The 20,203-nt window shown below is 32.3% G+C and overlaps 1 protein-coding gene across 2 annotated transcripts in view; it reads left to right on the top strand.

The window, feature by feature from the left end:
- The window catches only part of LOC127726391 (allene oxide synthase-lipoxygenase protein-like), a 40,845-nt gene extending 23,879 nt beyond the window's left edge, over positions 1 to 16,966 (top strand). For both annotated transcript variants that reach the window (XM_052233791.1, XM_052233790.1), the window contains exons 10-17: positions 2,605 to 2,722; positions 4,993 to 5,085; positions 5,374 to 5,434; positions 7,581 to 7,689; positions 11,603 to 11,694; positions 12,612 to 12,785; positions 14,456 to 14,619; positions 15,465 to 16,966. In XM_052233791.1, the coding sequence (XP_052089751.1) occupies positions 2,605 to 2,722; positions 4,993 to 5,085; positions 5,374 to 5,434; positions 7,581 to 7,689; positions 11,603 to 11,694; positions 12,612 to 12,785; positions 14,456 to 14,619; positions 15,465 to 15,579 (926 nt within the window). In that variant the 3' untranslated portion in view covers positions 15,580 to 16,966. The remainder of the gene's footprint in view (positions 1 to 2,604; positions 2,723 to 4,992; positions 5,086 to 5,373; positions 5,435 to 7,580; positions 7,690 to 11,602; positions 11,695 to 12,611; positions 12,786 to 14,455; positions 14,620 to 15,464) is intronic.
- The last annotated feature ends 3,237 nt before the right edge of the window (positions 16,967 to 20,203 follow it).

The raw sequence follows: 20,203 nt of genomic DNA, 5'->3' as shown, positions 1-20,203 counted from the left end.
CTTTTCTTCTTTGCGCAACAAAACAAATAAAACTGCTATAATTTTGAGTATATTGACATACCATTTAAGTTGAAAAAAAACAAGATAAGACTTTTACTTATAAATTTATTGCATCCGAAGCTCTTTTCTGGGTTCACTTGTATCATGAACGCTTATTACTATACTATATGTTAAAATAAAGTTTGTGGTGAACAATTTGAGTCTGCAAATACCTCCCTATTTCTCAAGAATATGGAGAGAGACATGTATACAAATAATACACAGGAGTTGGTTTCACAAAAATACTTACGACTAAGAACAATTCAGTATACATACGATCAATCTTAGTCGTAAGTTATTTTTTGGTGAAACGGACTCCAGAACCCCAATCCAATCCATCATTTGCTTGTATGTTACATTTTTATTTGATTTTCCGTTTCTTAACGTGTCCCATTTTTTTTTAATTTCCATATTAAGGTGGATATTCTCATCTTTTAATACATTATTGTAAAATTGAAAGCCGATGAATGGACATGATCGCATCGGAATAACCTCATCTGACAAAACACATATAGAAAGAAGTATATAGGCCACCACAACACATCATATCTAACCAATTTGAACACTAACGTATTGGTGAGAACATTTTTCTTTCAATTCTGAAGTGGGTTACAAAAAATATATCCATATTTAGGCTGCAATGATCATTAATTGTTGTTTAATCGAGGTAATATCATAGGAATAACTAGGGTTTCAACAATTACCTCCCTTGAAAGCATGCGGTTTTCTGTAACCTGATCAATCGTACCCTCGCACTTTTCAAAATGTTACTTACAACTTTAAATAATCAGGGTTTCAGCAAGGACTTTGAGGGCTTTAGTAACTTTTGCGTGAGATGAAAATCAACCTTTTTTTGGGTAAAATCAATGGACCAAAGATATGTATTACTAGCTATAGATCTTTGAAGGACTTAGGCAAGCTCAGGTAGTTATTGCATAACTTGATAGATGTGGTGCGTAAATATGAAGATTATAATATGATCTAATAAGGATCCGGATTTCTAGTTTACAATTTCACTTCAGTTATTTTCAGGGGACATTCCTGATCAACAAAACTCAAAAGTTGGGTTCCTTTTTTTTAAACCAGGAATCACAGCATAAATGAACCTGTAACGACTATTTCACTGCATAATCATTACCTTGTAAAAACGGTTAAATCGATATTTGGAATTCATTTCTATAATCTTGGAACCAAGGATTTGTACAAATCCTTGTCGGAACGATTCTAATGACTGTATAATGTATATTAATCAAGAATAGATCACGTTAACTTTCAATTTTTAAACGAAATGAAAACAGGAAGTGACAGGAGGTTAATAAATTCAGAATGAATCCGGATTCATCTACGGATTGGTTCATGTTTTAACAAAAGGCAGGAAATTATCATATTTCTAAATCAAGTTGATTAGTAAGAAATATATTTGTCTCCTTCGTTTATTTTCATACTAAATGATTTCGTATTTTACGTTTTAATGTCTTATTTATAAGAATACTTTCACGCATGCGCAGTACATAGTAAAGGAAGCACCTGTTATATATAAATTCGTTCATATTACGAAGCTACGACAAACGAACTGCAAATTGTGATCGTTTGAGAAACGTTGAAATTAAAATGCGAACTGTCCGCGGGGGAAAACATTTTGTTCAAATGACGAAACTATGACAAACGAACTGCCAATTGTGGTCGTTTGAGAAATATTGAAGTTGAAATGCCGAGTGACCGTTTTTACTGGGAGAAATAATTATGATGTCAATAATTTATGAGTTTTATTAATTAACGGATTATTGACCCATCCGATGGCAATAAGCGGATTACCTGTAATCACAACTTATAACACTTGTTGTAAACGTGAATTAGATGAGGATCATAAACTTGTCAAAAGCATGAAGACAGGTACAATTATACTTTTCAAATCTAAGTGACGAAATTGATTTGAAAAACTTTCGTCATTTTGAAAACCTTTTGGGCCATATGTAAGATATACTGATTGGATAATATAACACAATTCATGTATGTGTATATTTAGTTTTATGAAGCTGGATGGGTAACTGTCGTCCTGGGTACTATACAAGGTCAGGAATAACTATATGTCAAATGTTGGATTACATAATTGGGCGGGTTTTTTGTTCATCGGAAGTGAGCCAGAAGAGGTCCATTTGTGGTTTTTTTTAATTTGGAAGGTTTTCTGTCTGTCTTCTACCTCTTACTTTTAAATGGGTAGATAAGACGACAGAGGCACATAACAAATATGGCGTTGTTTAGTCAAAATGACAATAATAAATTTGTGAATGCAAATATAATAGAATATAAGCTGTGTTGTAAACGTTTTTGTGGTATGGCAGCCCTTGTCATTTTTGCAGGACATCCCTAATAGGGACGATAAGCTGGATGAAGGTAAGTATTTTCTTGCAATATTGTCATATTATTTGGATACGTTAAAACGTCTACATCATTTTTGACTGAGGAAGTTGGAACCTCAGTTGTTTTATGAACTTCTTATCAAGATATTGTTTTATCTTAAAACACTACATATGATTATTCAAATTATGTTTCTATTTTTTTCAGATTTTACTCATTTGATGATGGAAGGTATTAGTGTCTCAACAAAAAGAAACCTTGCGCTACAACATCCAATTATGAAATTGCTGAATGCACACTTTTTGTATCTCATGGCTATTGACAGGTACACTTGTTCATCGAAATATATACATAAAGAAATTGTTAAATATTCATACAAAATTAATTGTTCAAAAGTGAACCTATAAAAAAATCCGATGTCGACGTTCAAAGTACATGTTAAAACCCATCCCGAGGAGCTTCTAATGAAAAATGAAAGAAAGCTATCATATTCCTTTAATTCCGCGATACAGATGGTGTCCTCTCACGAAAAGTTCAAAGTTTGGTGACTGTTTCTAACGCATTTATCCTATCAAACTTGACATGAAGGATACAACAAATACATTTAAGTATGCCTTTTATCTTGACTTACATCTAAAAATTAACAAGACAGGGTCGGTTGTGAACAAAACTTTACGGCAAAAGAAATTATGTCAACTTCCCAATTCTTAAAGTTCCAATTTTTTGTAGCAGCAGTCCAGCAGAGCCTGCATACGGAGTATATATCTTCCATTTAATACGATATTCAGAGCTTGTATTCCCTATCATACTTTCCTTGATAGAAGGTTGGTACTGACAGAAAAGCAATGACACCAATGGTTTAATGAGATGTTATTGCAGTTGTTATCCCTTTGATAAACATCCGGAAGCCATTACTGGTTCTGGTTGGTTGACCGTTATGGAATATCTGTTTCTCATATGACGACGGGTGTGTTCGAATTGCCGTAAACTGTGTCGTCGAATAAATATTAATATAGTAAAAAAAATATGTCAAAATTTCAACATACGTTTCTGTGTGTAAAACATAATCATTGTTAAAGTATGAATCTGAATGTCCCTTCGGTATCTTTCGCCTCTCTTTTGGAGATGATACATGATAAATGCTGGCAGTTCTATATATTTTTAAGAACTACAAATAATATGTTCAGACAACAAATGGTATGCGCTGAATATTATAACGTATGTTATTAGCGTTGCTGCTTCGACTCTATTTTAAGCAACAATCATCCATCACGCATTGTTGATTATCTGTCAGGAATCCAGACTTTTACTGTCAAGGGTTACTGCTGACAATATATCTTTCAGCTCATTTTTTTTTTAAATCTATTCTCACTTTTTACTGCTGCACTTTGGAATGTTCTATTACATAATATTCCCAATCTCTTCTGTTTTGATTCATGGTATTTTAGTTTCAAAACTTTTTTCATTATCACTGAAAACATTAATTTTCGACACGCGCACCACATCCATTATAATGTGTACCGTATTTTCAAATGAAGAGAAACACTATATATGAATCAAGAAAATAGATAGTTTTCCTGTTTGAATGGTTTTACACTAGTTATTTGTGGGGCCCTTTATAGCTTGCTGTTCGGTGTGAGCCAAGGCTCCGTGTTGAAGGCCGTACTTTGACCTATAAAACCAGGTTTAATCCACCATTTTCTACATAAGAAAATGCCTGAACCAAGTCAGGAATATGACAGTTGTTATCTATTCGTTTGATGTGTTTGAGCTTTTGATTTTTCCATTTACTTAGGGACTTTCCATTTAGAATTTTCCTCAGAGTTCGGTATTTTTGATATTTTAAATTTTACTTTTACTAATTGTGACTTGGATGGAGAGTTTTTTCATTAGCACTCATACCACATCTTCTTATATCTATAAAATAAGACATTACATTGTATTGCCTATATGCATCCAGGTAAAACAGTCATTACCTTTTCTGTTTCAACTCAATCGCTATGTTTGTGGCCCTACATCTATTTTTATGCAAGCATAGCTGATGTGTAGTGTAGACTAAACGCATGTCTTTCGTACTAAACATCAGCCAAATGAGCTTTACACTACCAAAAATATTAATTCATTATTATGCAACATAGCATGCTTAATAATCAGTAGTTCTAGAGAAAACAACCGTTAAACTATTTGCCCGATTCGGTAATCACGAGAGCGAAAAATGAGGTGTTTGAAATTTAATTATCTGCATGAAGAAAAAATATTAAGGTGGTACCAAACACTTCGAATAAAATTAATTTGGCTCGTTTTATTTTCATAACATTTGACAAAATATTAACTTTGATCCTTTGACAAAAATATAAAAATTTCAAAAAACTTAAACCACACACTTTATAGGAAAACATTCATTGGATATATAGCACTTTGACAAACACTAATATTGATCATTGAGAAGCTTAATATTTCCTTAACAATAGAACGTGATTAAAACGTTCAGCTGATTTTTACAGAGTTATCTCCCTGTAGTGTTATATACCGACTCAACTTATCAACAAGAAAATTTATCTGAGAAATAAATACAATCAACTCTTTATTTTTCAGTCTTGCACTTGTATCGTTGATAAAACCAGATGGTATCATAGACAAGGTTTCCAATGCAGGAATAAAAGGCGTTTTTCATATCATGGCAAAGAGGTGAGTGTAAAACACAATTGTTCTTGGATTTTATGCAAAACAAATTATTCTATTCGTATAATACTGGATTTAAAACTATATGAAAACTAAAAGTTAAATTTTTGCTGCATATTGCAACCGGTATTTGGGTATTTTTGAACTAGCTTTGGTCCTATAAGTGAACAAACTCATTCCTTCTACAGGACTTCTCAAAAACATCAAATTAATTATTTGTCTTCTGATACAGCATGTCTAATAATAATAATGATATTAAATTTTCTAAAACTTTGATTCATTTGCGCTTTTCAGTATGGAATGGTGGAGACTGGATTTACATGGAACTCTTCCGGAAAATTTTAAGAGCCGAGGGGTATTTTTATTATTTCTGAGATATTGCTTTTCAAACAGTTAAATTTAGTTTTACAAAAAAGTATATAAATGTTAGTGCATCCTAAGAAATATTGACTATTACCACTGAACGTTTATTTAACATAAATCAATCTATTTATGCAAGTTCTTAACCGAATTTGTTGTTTCAGGTGTGATTTTGTTTCTGAACCGAACGTCATTAGTACATCTATGAATAAGAGGAGCTTATACTTGTTCGGTCCGTGTCTTTTGTCTTTTTTTGTATAACGTTTCTTTTCATATTTTTTTAGACGAAATACTGTATATGTACATCAGATATGAACTGATTTTGAACATGACTTACATAGTATTGAAGAGAAAATTTAATTTTGTTTTGTGTATTTGAAATTCTAAACACGTCTTTAAATATTTAAATTGATTGCCATTGCACTGCATGTAAATAATAATAATAATAAATACAATATTTATACAGCGCATTATATAATAACAACAATTACTCTAAGCGCTTCACATTTGAAAATAAATAAAATACAAAAAAACATAAAACATAAATTACAAAGCACCAACTTACAAGAATCAAACAAGCATATAAAAATGAATAAAATACTAAAAATGAAAAATGCATGTACCCTAAAATATACAAAAAAAAAGTCTAAAACTAATGCAGTCAATTATAAGTATATAAAATCTACAAGAAATCCTTAAAAGCAGTCCGAAATAAGTGAGTCTTGAGTTGCTTTTTAAAAACATCCAAAGAATTTACACTCCGCAAGGACGATGGCAAACGGTTCCAGAGTGTAGGTGCAGCCTTGTCAAAACGCCTCTCACCGTAGCTTTTCGTTCGGACGTCATTCGGAGGATGTAAGAGCATAGAATTTTCCGACCTGAGGGATCTACTGGGTTTGTAAGGCGTAATTAAATCTTGAAGGTAGCTAGGAGCCTTGCCATTCTGGGCTTTGTACACATATAAAAGAAGTTTATATTGGCAACGGTAATGTATGGGTAGCCAGTGTAACGATATTAGAACAGGCGTAATTGAGTCAAATTTCTTTTTTCGTGTAATCAAACGTGCTGCTGTATTTTGGACCCGCTGTAACTTACTGATAATGTTGGTGTTAGTACCGTACAACAATGCATTGCCATAGTCCAGCCTTGATGTAACTAGGGAGCATACTAGTGTTTTACAGGATTCTACTGAAATTAAAGATCGAATTCGACCAAAATTCCGAATTTGGTAAAAACAAGCCTTAGTGATCGCACTGGCTTGATGTTCCATGTTGATGGTTTTATCAAAGTACATGCCCAGATTTTTCACACAAGAAACGTCGCTTAACACAGTTCCATCAAATAAATTCATTGGTCAGTCCGTCAAAATCTGTAATTCTATGTTTCTCATTTTTACTTTAGTCAATAACACTGTAAAAGTGGAATTGTTCGAACTGAATTATGTGAGATTATTTTACCAGGATTCGTACATTAACAAACATTTTCCCTTGCGAACAAGAATGTTGATTGGAAATGGAAACTACATGTATAAATCGTTTATGATCGAAACTTATACGTTTAAAAGCATTGACATAGCGAAAATTACAGCCCATACAAGTATCCATTTTACAGTCGCTTGTACCTCTCATACGATTACATTTACATGCAACGGGGTTGTTCTTTATGTCAATATTTCTTATCAGCCTTATTGTACGTTTCATATTACAGGTTGTTTTGTAAGAAGAATTTTATACCATTTTGTTTTGTATTTTATAAGAATATTTAAGATATGCATCGTTATTTGAAAATCTGTTATCTTTAAATGATCTTTATTCTTCTGTACATTAGGTCACATATTTTATTGGCTCGATTTGAGGATTGACATATTGTAAAAACACATATTGTTAAAAACTGTTTGGTCTCCTCTTATGCTTTCATTTTTTGTAGGTTTGATCTCTCATTGATATTTACCTTACATTTTTAAAAGTTATTCATAATATAGTTGCATGACTTAACATTACCAACAATATTACGTAGGTTCTTTAACAGATTGTATTGATTATACTGATGAAGGATTCGTATTACCATCAATGGTCATTCTGCGACAAGCATCTGAGTAATTGACCTATGAGTGCTGATTCGATGAATGATTTTTATTACAGGTATTTGATCAGTCTGTACTGACCGGAGCCTACCATATGAGAGATGATGGCCTCTTGTTGTATGATGCCATTAAGTCATATGTTGAGAAATATGTTTTGCTCTACTATTGTAAGTTATTTTATAAATCAGTTTGAGAAAAACCCCAAAACGGATATTTAAGTATTTTCAGATTTGTTGGTATGTTCGATTTGCTCTGTTTTTTAGTTTTCTATATACTAGTTGTTTTATGTCTAAATTTGTCTGTTCGCTGTTATGTTTGACTTTTATTTGTCTAATGAATTTTGATAATCCCTTTTTTTATTTATTATAATTCCATATGCGTTTGTAACTTTTGACATATTACCATGAATAACACGACGGGTACCACTTGTGGAAGAGGATCTGCTCACCCTTCTCGAAAACCTACGATCATTCCGAGTTTTTGATTGGGCTGGTGTTATTGAGTTTTTCATTTGTTATATAGTGTTTTGCTACCTTGTTTGTTTTTTTTAGTCTTTTTTCATTCGCCATTGACGTTGTCAGTTTCGCTGGACGTACGAGTTTTTAATGTCCACTTGGTACCTTCCACCTCTTTTAACAATTAACTGTTTAGAAAATAAAGATACAAAGTAATAGGCTAGGAATTAAACAAAAGGTTCCGATTGTTCTGAGAGGAGAACATCGAGAGGCATTTCAACTTGGTAAAACAAATTATAAAATTCAGGCAGATACAAAGGAGTTTTTGCACATTTTCGAATTCCAATGGTCTGGTTTCAATTAAATACAAAATACGTTCGTGTTGTAAAGAATTCTTTTTTTAATATCAGCAATATTTGTATCATTACAGTGATTCGGTGTGGATCCAACTTGTCATATATAGTGACCGTTCAATTGACAACATGCACACATCTCTTGCCTGTAGCAGATATATCATTGGGTCTGGTCAGTCATTGTTAACGTTATCGTAGGTGTGTCGTCACCACATTTATTAAATCAACTTTCAAAGCATTCAACTATTTTACTCACAGTCAACTTTTTTTTTTAAATATGACAACACCCATCTAATATCTAAATCTATACATATCGATACCTAATGAATTGAATAAAAAGAACAAGTGTAAGTAATTTTATATTATGATAATAACAATTGGTCAAAAAGGTCTATTATAAATCAGTGTTTTGTCTTTGATTCAGTGATTACTTTGATACATATAATTCATTCATATCTTTCTAACAATATTGTAGGTACTTTTTATTTAATTTAATGTTGTCCTAAATTTCCAAATACTGAAGTTTCGCGTATACGCTGTGAAATTCTGTATAACAATCTTCATTTAGTCAGAGTTTCAATGATATCCAATTATACATGTTTCATATTTTGGACATAAAAACATGCAAAAAAATACACCAATAGTTTAGTTTGTTTATGGACAAGATAGATATTTTGAATTTTATAAAAATGAGTTTCTGCGTCTGTAAAAAAACAATTCAATATAAAATACTAAGAAGGTCACAATTTCGATATTAGAATAATCCAAAAGGTACTCCAAGCAGGTACTCGGACAGTGTAAGGGTCTCCTTTTATGCAAGCATCAACGGCCATACAAATCCACACTCAGTCAAAATGTCACAATCGTGAATAGGACATAATCAGTAAATTTACAGATCAGACGACTATTCTAGTATCCTTAGATTTATAATCTTCGATTAATATCGTTCAGACACTGTACAGATACGTCGTATCAGTCGTAACTGATATTTATTAACGCTCTGACCATGATATTAGGCACACATTAAGTGACTGCTCGGAAATAAAAAACTGACAATTGGAAAGTTGAATTCATCATGATTGTCATGAAATATTCTAGTTTGAAGTCAATCATCTGTGTAGATATCGAGCAAAAGATCAAGACACGAAGCAGACCTTCTAATTTCGGTAGTATTGAATGACAAATATCTGGATAAATGAAATGCAAGCATTCACAGAAAGATGACACAAAATCATCAGTATATCTGAAAGTGAAATATAGAACCCTGCCAAATGTCTTTTACTTTTGTCTTTGAGAAAGTTCTTTGTGACATCTGATGTGAACAAGTTTTATCTAGTACAAACCCAGGTATGTTAGTAGGGATGCACAAACAAATCACATAGCAAATTAACTGTTTGTTAGAATATCGATCAACCAAACTCAAGAAAAAGTTATCGAAAAATTCCAGCATTTTGATGAAATAATGTTATGTGTATTGTTTGAATCAGACTTACTAGTTCTTACAAAATTGATGTATTTCACGACCTTAAACAATGTATTTGTATCTATATTTCTATCTGCATTGAAAAAAGCTCTGTGTTATTAATTAAACAATGTAGCAAAATAAAATCTTTCGATTTGGCATCGTGACTGCAAGTGTAAAGTTTAAAATAGAATTAAGTTTGGTAATTACTTCAAAATTGTGAAGATTGTTATTGAAGGTTTTGATATATATCTTTAGAAGTTTTATGAATATAAATCTGATTGACGTTGTTGTTTGAATATGCCGCATCACAATATTCGAACGCCTTATTTTTTTATAGAAGACTTTGCAGAAAGAAAAGTGTTTAGTCTAACATTTTGATGACCCTGCTAAATAGCGTTTTTGATTTTAACATTTTTTCTTTCTCCTTTTTATGTTAAATGAAAATGACAGAGGGACAGATTGGCGATTTTCAAAATCCTGCGCTTTCGTGAGTCATGTCGGAGTATATATGGCAGTCTTTTTGTTAAATTATTTAGTAAGAAATTCCAAAAACTGATTGTTGTCTATAAAACAAAATTTCTGAGGCTTTGTCTGGTTGAATAAAAACACATTTTTTTAAAGTATAAAGAAGCAATTTCATCGGAATCTCGAAAGGGTTAGAAACCCATGTTCACATTGTTCATCGTAGATTGTTTTTAAACGCGCAACTATTGCATATCTGATAATCATTGATTCATTCAAATAAAGTGTCTAGTTAAGGGTGAACTTGTTCGCGTATTATCAATTTCCTGGAGTAGTCCTCAATTGCATCTATAAGTAACCAGAAGTTCTTTTTCTTGCCGTTTTAATAGTCTGTTGAAATAGATATTCGAGTTGTATATGTCCTCGTTTTAGAATACATTTTGTAGTAATTCAAATTGTCGACTTCAAATTTCATAGTAGTAACATAACATCGGCTCTATCGTTAAGCGTTTGTATATACCAGTAAAATATTAATGCTCGTGCATCTATCTGCACACTTTATGCAATCCTTCTCGTAAACCGATAAGGAAGAGACAAATAAATAACGAACAGAAACTAAGTGAATCGCATGAACTTAAAAAACAGCAAGACCGGTTGCTTTGACAGGGTAATCGTCTGCTATACTTGCATCATCCGCCATGCGAGTTCATACTCAGCAAAATGTCACAACCAGGAATAAAACATATGGAATAACCTCTGATCAGACGAATATTCTAGACTGCAAAAACATGTGAAGAGTGAGTTATTAAACCGAGACTTCCGCCATCCAATTTCGTGATGCAGTGTCGATTTCAGTCGTTAATCGTCATAACTGTGTTGGAACTTTAGTTGATATGAAAATGGGCCAGCTACTGTCGCCTTAATTTAAAATGGTTACATGTTTAACCTGTACTCAGCTTGAAACCTGGTATAAAAGCTAGGCAAGAACGTGCATGCTATCCATTTTGAACAGAACGCACATACAAATAAATTAACATTTTGAGACAATGCAAGGTTCGTCTATATACCTTCTATCGTACATGTATTAAAAATGTTGCCATAAAATGTAATATGTTTTATGCTTTTATTCATGGCATTCGTTCAAATGTCGATGTTACATAAAGGAATCATTTTAAGCACCATTGACGAGTTTATGTTGACGAAACCCGCGTCAGTTGAACTGACGTATAAGCTTAGCGGGATATCTTTTATAATTATGTCCAAACCATTAAATACTCATTCAGTACAAATACAATTGTAAACAAACGTAAATTCTACTAAGTGATAATATTGTTTGTCGAAACAGCCACTGAGGGTTCATTGGACGCCGATTACGAAATTCAGAGTTGGGGAGCAGAACTTGTAAAGTCAAGAGATAATGGCGGAGTCGGAATTCTGGTTGGTAAATACCAAAGTTATTGCATATTGTAAAATACATATTATCTCAATATTTTTTATAATCAGGCCGTTCATTTTCTTTCTAGTAGAAGAACTATTACTTTATAGTCAGAATACACAGAAAGTAAAGTTTTTAATCATGGTGCGGCTTTATATTTTATCAGTTTTTGATTCATGGAAAATAACACCAAGATAAGTTTTATAGATATGTGTTAGAGAAAGAAAATTGAGGTAATTTATTTTATTTTGTACGTTTTAATGGGAACTGACAAATGAACATATAAAATATAAAAAAAAGAAGCGAGTTCCGGACCAAAATATTTAGCTTAAGGTGTCAGACCACCAATTCACTCCCTCCAATTTAGAACGTATGTAAAAGTAGCCCTACTCTGACACAAAATAGTGCTTTTGATGTCATTGTTTACTTAAACTAACCATCACATTTGCAGAAATGACACTTTTGGTGAAAGAGAAATATATTTAGATCATTTTGAGCCAAAATTTACTTGTCTATGAGTTTGCATTAAAAATTGGAGATTAATGCGTTCCATAGTATACTAATTTAAGATTTCCAGAAAACCAGGGGTTATTTTTAATAGTTCTTGTGTTCCGAAGGTCAGTTCTTTCTTATAAGACTTTAAAGGTAGGTTGAAAATTAGTAGAAAGGTGATACATGTACAATTCAGGATATACCTGGTTTCTATGAAGTTAAAACTGAAGGTAAGATGTTAAGAAAGCTGTGAAAATTGCAAAATTTGGTTGAATAGATGGGGATTTTGAATTGGTGGTCTGACACCTTAAACGCGGCTTACTTAAATCAAGTACGATTAGGTAATTCAAAGTAAGTTTTCCAGATCTTATTGAAAACATATTACAGCTATATCACAAAATTATATATATATTATCATGTGTTGCAGGGAGTCCCAGGTGATGGCAATTTTAAAACGACAGACCAACTTGTTTTAACATTGACAGCCGTTATCTACACGTGTAGTGCTGGTCATGCCGCAGCCAACTTCCAACAATATGATGAATATGGTGCTCCATTCAATTATCCGTTCCATCTGTCTGGAAACCCCCCTACAGACAAGGTATGCAAATTTTTAGGCTGACTGAAGAGGTTTTCATTCAACTCAGTTTTATTTAATAAAATACTAAAATTTCCTGAAAGAATTAGGATATGAAGGGGAAATGTGTTTTCGTTAGGCTTTAATTGAAAATGCATTTTGATATAATGGGTTTTTACTGTATTCGAATACGTGATGTGATGTGAATTATGTATACTAGTAGAGTTAAACACTGTTATTTACCTTTAAGTGAACGAAAATGATACAGCATTGTATAGTATTTTCATTTATACAGTACTCTGATACTACTAAGATAAGAGTCTATACTAAACTACTATTGTATTGGCGATTCGCTTTCGGTGAATTAAATGGGATGTTCACAGAACATTAATACACCAGTACCTTTTTATGATTCCACTTATACATCTGAAGTACCGAAAGGTTGAGGACTTGGAGATCTACATGTAAACATCAACTTATTAACATACCTTGTCGAAAGCCGTCAAGCATGGCGTGACTAGTCTTCAATCATCAACCTCCAATTTCCTAGCAGTAACATACCCTCTGCTCCAGCATATGACGTTTCATATCTCAGTTAATACGTTACGCTTGTACACGTTAACACTTCACGGATGTCATAAAGAGGGTGTGATAATACTTTAATTGTAATGGAATGGCAATTTTTGTAGTTTGTTGTTATAATGGCACGCGAATAACTACACTTACTTTTTACCCCGAAAATAATTGCTAATATTTGGTTAACATTGTTTATATGTTTTGTTGTATTCTCTTAATTTCCTTTTAATTCTTAAGCACACAGACTGCTAAATATTGATAGCAAAACACATATTGAAGTAGGAAAATAGACAAAAATATTTTGATATCTGTGAATAAAACTATAATAATCTTAAATAATCAAATTTTCTTTAACACAGATACTATGTACCAATGTATCTAAAATTGAGAATGCAAACGGGGAATGTATCAAAGAGACAACAACCCGACCAAAGAGCAAAAAAAAACCCCAATCTACATGTATTGTCATCATTACCGCTAATTTAAGCTGGGGTCACACATTCACGATTTTTAGTGCCGTCCTTGACAGGACCATTCCCGATTAAAATGTGTCGAAAGTTTGAACAAGATCCTGTGAATCGTGACTGGAAATTCAAACTTTAATCGTAAAAACATTTATTGAATCACGACAACAATCAGATATTGTTCAGGAAGCGTCCAAATTCAGCCGATTTTAATCCGATACATCAGAATCTGTCACGCTTGTAATCCGACTAGTCAAAATCGGCTGAGTTTTCCCGAATGTTACGGGACGCGCCTAACTGTCGGAGGCGCTTGGCCGACCTCTCCGGACCATTCCCGATCAGTAGGAATCTGTTACGAACGTATATGACTTTGTTAAGACAATGTTAGGACATTCTAGATCAATGAGGATAGTTATCCGACTTTTTAACTTTTCGTGTCTTAATGCTGTTTGATCTCAAACGGGAGCCATAATTGGCACTGTGTGAACGCCGCATTAAAGGTAAACTGGCTGATAAGAATCCCTACTATGTCAGTTATAAGTAATTTATGAATTATTTCAACATGTAAGTTTAGCTATTATTGAATTTTTAACATTCACCTTCAAAAACAAATATACCATATAAGGCTATGTAAGTGTATGTTTTTTTTTTCAGAATCCAGTCACTATAGAAAAAATCCTTAAGACTATTGCAAAAAGAGATATGCTTTTAGAGACGATGTCAATTACGAAAGTTCTGAGTGACAAAGCAACAGATAGTCTTGGTAAATTTGAGAAACAGTTTATTGTCGATCCTGCAGCAATACAAATCGTTGAAGAGTAAGTATTTCTTTGCTCTGAAACACATCAATTCGAATAAAGGCATTTAGCATGCACTAGCTGTTGAACTGAAAAATGGATTTTTTCGATGATGAAACAAGTCATATAGAATGAAAGATTATTCTTTTTTAAGAATATGTGTCGATAGAAACCATGCCTCACTATTATATGTCCATTTTCACTGAAACGATAAACCGGGGATATAATCGTAATTTTACATATAATGTAAAAATTTTCACCTCGTAATAAACCTGACAAAAACACAAATTTCAAATTGTTCTGATCTCAACTACATGGTTTACTGCCTTATGGTTACATGAACCTTTAAGTTAGGTTGCTCTATATCTAGAAAATACGAAAAATTATAATCAAAATAACAAAAAAATGAATGGATTCGTCTGCATACATATCAGAGTTTTGGCATACAAACGTGGCTTTGTAAATGTATTTCATTCTATTTAGGCCAAATTGTACAAACACGTTTTTGGAGCATAAACAAATCACATTCTTATTACCATTCCTCGTGAAATATGAACAGATTAATTTAGTGTTGATTCTGGATCAACTCGCAAACATGAATGATAACCAAAGGGTAAAGGCTATAACACAATGGCTTATTCTGTAGAAGGTAAACAAATATTTCTTTAGTGAACAATTTAAAAATGACTATATTCTTAAAACAGACAGTGTACTGGCAATGGAATAAGCATGTTAACATAATACGGTGAACACATTTTACGGTGCAATATTTTCTTTTGTACTTATATTTTCCAGATATAATGTTAAATATCCACATTATGAGCATATTTATTTCGTTGATTATTTATTCAATTATCTCATTGTAGGTTTCGACAGAAATTACAAGAAGTTGGTAAAACAATAGATGAAAAGAACCAAAAGAGGGAATTTCCATATGATTGGCTTCTTCCACAGGCAGTACCAAATGCCATAAGCATTTAGACATTTACCTTTTTATAAATACAGACTTTATAAATTTTGTATACTAACTATTCTAGCAAAGATTAAGAGCTTTTTAATCTGTATTGTGTCATTGATATATCTCCTGTAATGGATATGTACAAAATGTAATAACATAGTTACTATAATTATATGCTTGTCATTTGAAAATGATATCGCCTTTCTTTAAATATTTTACCCTACATTGTCATATTGGGTTCTAGCTAGTTGATATATATATAGATTCTACCACTGCATCAAGTGTCCTACGATATTTATCCACTCGAGACAGTTTTAAATATTTAAAATTCAACTGTCGAGAGTGCTTAAAATATCGTATTGCATGAGATTTGGTGGTGGAATCTGTTTCTCTTATGATTTTTTGACGATCATCAAATACAGACCATCTTAATCCTTGTTTTCGAATAATTTGCAAAAAAAGATGTGTTCTTTCTATTTGACTTCATCAGACATGGTCGCCTTTTTTCATGACGTAACAATAAGAAATTCAGAGGAAAGCAAGAAAATTTGACGTCATAATCGAATTTGTACCAATGAAGAACAGAGATCAAACGAACCACACGTTGATTAAATAAAAATAATCAACAGTTCAGGAAATAGATAATCGACTAAGAATTAGAGAAAACTGTATAACAACTTGCTTCTTTAATAAGTTATCCTATGACATTGTTTTCTTGTACCGGTATATTATGTTTAAGAGATCAGTATTACTGACAAGCAATTTATAGGCTGATTTTATTGTGTTGTTTATTAAAAAAAACTTCATCATCTGTTCGAATTATTGTCAACTTGATATCTCTAATTTGATAATTCCCGTAGGTATCACCAGCCGAGTAGTACTCTACTTTGGTACTGGCATGGACATAAGGTTATTGTGTTAAATAAATTTTTAATTACAAAATTTTAGAAATTATTTCAAATTAAGGAATATATCTTCTTCATGCAAGGCTCTGATTTCTTGCCCGGCTTTGGCTATACTTTTTGTCATGTTTGATATAAAAGCTTTTCATTTTTTTTTTAAACTTTTTCAAAAAGTTTGGCCTCAAGCATCATTAAAGAGACATGTATTGTCGAAATGCGCATCGCTGTAGAACAATTGGTACTGTTAATGTTATAACAAAAGGTCATAATTAAATATTGTTAGTTCATAGTATACAACAAGTAGAAGGAGTTACATACCTATATTATATTTTATATTGCTGGTACACGGTACGATAGAAAACTGCATGTGATTGAATTCAATGTGTTTTGTATTCATTGATATTTTATATGTTTAATGGAATTCTATATTTATTGAGTAGCATACATGTACCAGTTTTAAAATAAACAACTTTATGTGTTAAAAAATAACGAACACAATTATACCCTATCAACTGGTATTTATGTTAAAAAATAACGAACACAATTATACCCTATCAACTGGTATTTATGTTAAAAAATAACGAACACAATTATACCCTATCAACTGGTATTTATGTTAAAAAATAACGAACACAATTATACCCTATCAACTGGTATTTATGTTAAAAAATAACGAACACAATTATACCCTATCAACTGGTATTTATGTTAAAAAATAACGAACACAATTATAACCTATCAACTGGTATTTGTGTTAAAACATAACGAACACAATTATACCCTATCAACTGGTATTTATGTTAAAACATAACGAACACAATTATACCCTATCAACTGGTATTTATGTTAAAACATAACGAACACAATTATACCCTATCAACTGGTATTTATGTTAAAGCATAACGAACACAATTATACCCTATCAACTGGTATTTATGTTAAAACATAACGAACACAATTATACCCTATCAACTGGTATTTATGTTAAAACATAACGAACACAATTATACCCTATCAACTGGTATTTATGTTAAAACATAACGAACACAATTATACCCTATCAACTGGTATTTATGTTAAAACATTACTGTTCATCCTGTTACTTTACATGTTTTACTAAAAATAGCTTCTCCGTAAAAAAAAACAATTATCTAAGGATGACGTCATTCGCGTAGAATCAGTATAAAATGATAGGGTCAACATTATTAAGATAGAGTTATATCTTAGTGATCAAAATTACGAGATCGATGAATATTATTGTACGCAGACTATTTCGAAATATATATAATGCTACCAAAAGGCCGATAGTGTTCAGCTGATTTTAATTCATAAAATTTTTGATAATGGAACTTAGCCGTTGACAGGAAGTATTTAAATAAAGGCAACAGTAGTATACCGCTGTTTGAAATTCATAAATCGATTGAGAAAAACACAAATCCGGGTTACAAACTAAAACTGAGGGAAACACCTCAAATATAAGAGGAGAACTACGACACAACAGAAACACAACATTAAAATGTAACACACACAGAAACGAATTATAATATAACAATGGCCATTTTCCTGACTTGGTACAGGACATTTTGAGAAAAAAATAGTGGGTTGAACCTGGTTTTGTTGCTAGCCAAACCTCCCGTTATATGGAGGTTTTGGTCCTCGGTGCTCTTCGGCTTTGTACTTGTTTTGGCTTTCAAGCTTTTTTCATCTGAGCGTCACTGGATGGGGACGAGACGCACGTCTGGCGTATTGAATTTTAAGCCTAATACCTTTTGTTAGGTAATATTCGTGTGTTTCTTTGTCCTATATGTTCTCCCATTTATTTGTATTGTGGTCCTGTCATGTGATGTTGTCGTTTTGGTGTTGTGTTTGACGTTGCCATTAAAGCGGAAGGTTTGGCATGCCACAAAACCAGGTTCAACCCACCATTTGTTTCTTAAAATGTCCTGTACCAAGTCAGGAAAATGGCCATTGTTATATTATAGTTCGTTTCTGTATGTGTTACATGTTTAATGTTGTGTTTTTGTTGTGCCGTTGTTCTCCTCTTATATTTGATGCGTTTCCCTCAGTTTTAGTTTGTAACCCGGATTTATTTTTATCTCTATCGATTTATGAGTTTCGAACAGCGGTATACTACTGGTGCCTTTATTTATGGCAATGTTAAATATAACACTAAAATGACAACATTACATGACAGGACTACAATACAAATAAATGGTAGAACATGCAGGATAGAGAAATACACAAATAAACAAAAACGACAATGCAGCACTAACAGAAACAAACTATATGATAACAATTGCCATTTTCCTGACTTGGTATAGGACATTAACCTCTCCATACACACGTAGAGCGTAAGGGTGTGACTGTTTTATAACAGATTCGGCAGGCATCGGAATTTTTCTATCATGATACTATCCGTCCTGTAACAAGGAGAACGATGGATATGTCTTGTGAAAATATACTAAATGTTGCTAAAATGATTAACAGTAACTGTAAAAGATTGCAGTGTACGATATCTTAACCGCACGGTACATTATTTGACAAAATGAAAGGTTGTACTGCAAACAAACAATGAGTTTTCTTTGATTGGTACATGTAACAGGTTGGCTATTGATATCAAATTCAAAGTGGACTATGATTTGTAGTAGATGTCTGTGATATCATATACATTATTATATCAAAAAGCAATATTATTGAGACATGTGATTTCCCTAATTACTTCTTGTCTATCCAATTATTGTCAATGTTTGTTCATGTTACCGAAAGCAATTAAAAGTTTAAAATAATTCCACAATGTTTTCTAAAGCTTAAAAAAATGCTTTGCTGATTTTTCTGAACGCAAAGACAATCTACAACAAATCATTTTTAAATGCATACTGAAAATTTTGCTTACATAAAATAAGGTATGTGGTGTTTAATGCTAATAAGACAACTATCCAAAAGAGTCTAAAAACAGCGATTTTATGCGCCATACTACCTGAAGCAATTAGAATACCCGTTACCATTTAATCAGCTATAAAACATCTTGACATTTGAAATATAAGATTTGTAGTGACGTGAAATTTAGACAATAGGTAGTGCAGTCGAAGAACTCAAATACAACTGCAATAAACTGTCCTTAAAAGTTCAAACGTGAGTTTAACATAACAATTAACTATGTCAGACGTGCATTGTTTCAATACAAGACTCATCAGGAGATCTCGAAGCATACCACTAGTTGGAAGTACAATTCAAACATGAAGTTCAAGAGAATTGAAAAAAAATCTGGAAAAAACACGACTAAGGCTATTTATACTTGTTCCCTCTTCAAAACATCTTTATTACCATTATTACGTTGGTTAATAGATGCACCAAGTACCAATAGTTTCTCCAGGTCTCAATAACGTAAGCTGCTTTCAAAATTAGATTTCTTCCATTGCGTTCATTCCTTAACCAGTGCATATTACTACTAGTATCCGTTATTTTATAAACTGTTTACGACATTTCTTGCTATGAAATGCTGATGCTCATACCTTAAGGCAAACCTTTGAATATAGAATTGTTGATAATTGACTTATAATCGTTAAGTGGGTACATACAAATAATACATGTATTAATAAATTACACATAAAAAATTATTGTATTAAAAATCAAGGCACTTAAAACGCAGAATAATCATTCTTCTACTGTTTTTTCACGTATTCCTTTTTATTCTTAATTGAGCACATGAGATCTAGTATGCCAGGAAACTGGTAAAAATAAACAG

Source organism: Mytilus californianus, unplaced genomic scaffold (genome assembly GCF_021869535.1).
Source record: "Mytilus californianus isolate M0D057914Y unplaced genomic scaffold, xbMytCali1.0.p SCAF_17, whole genome shotgun sequence".
NCBI classification, from domain to species: Eukaryota; Metazoa; Mollusca; class Bivalvia; order Mytilida; family Mytilidae; genus Mytilus; species Mytilus californianus.
The sequence above is the reverse complement of the archived record's forward strand: the minus strand, read 5'-3'. Positions and strand labels throughout refer to the sequence as shown.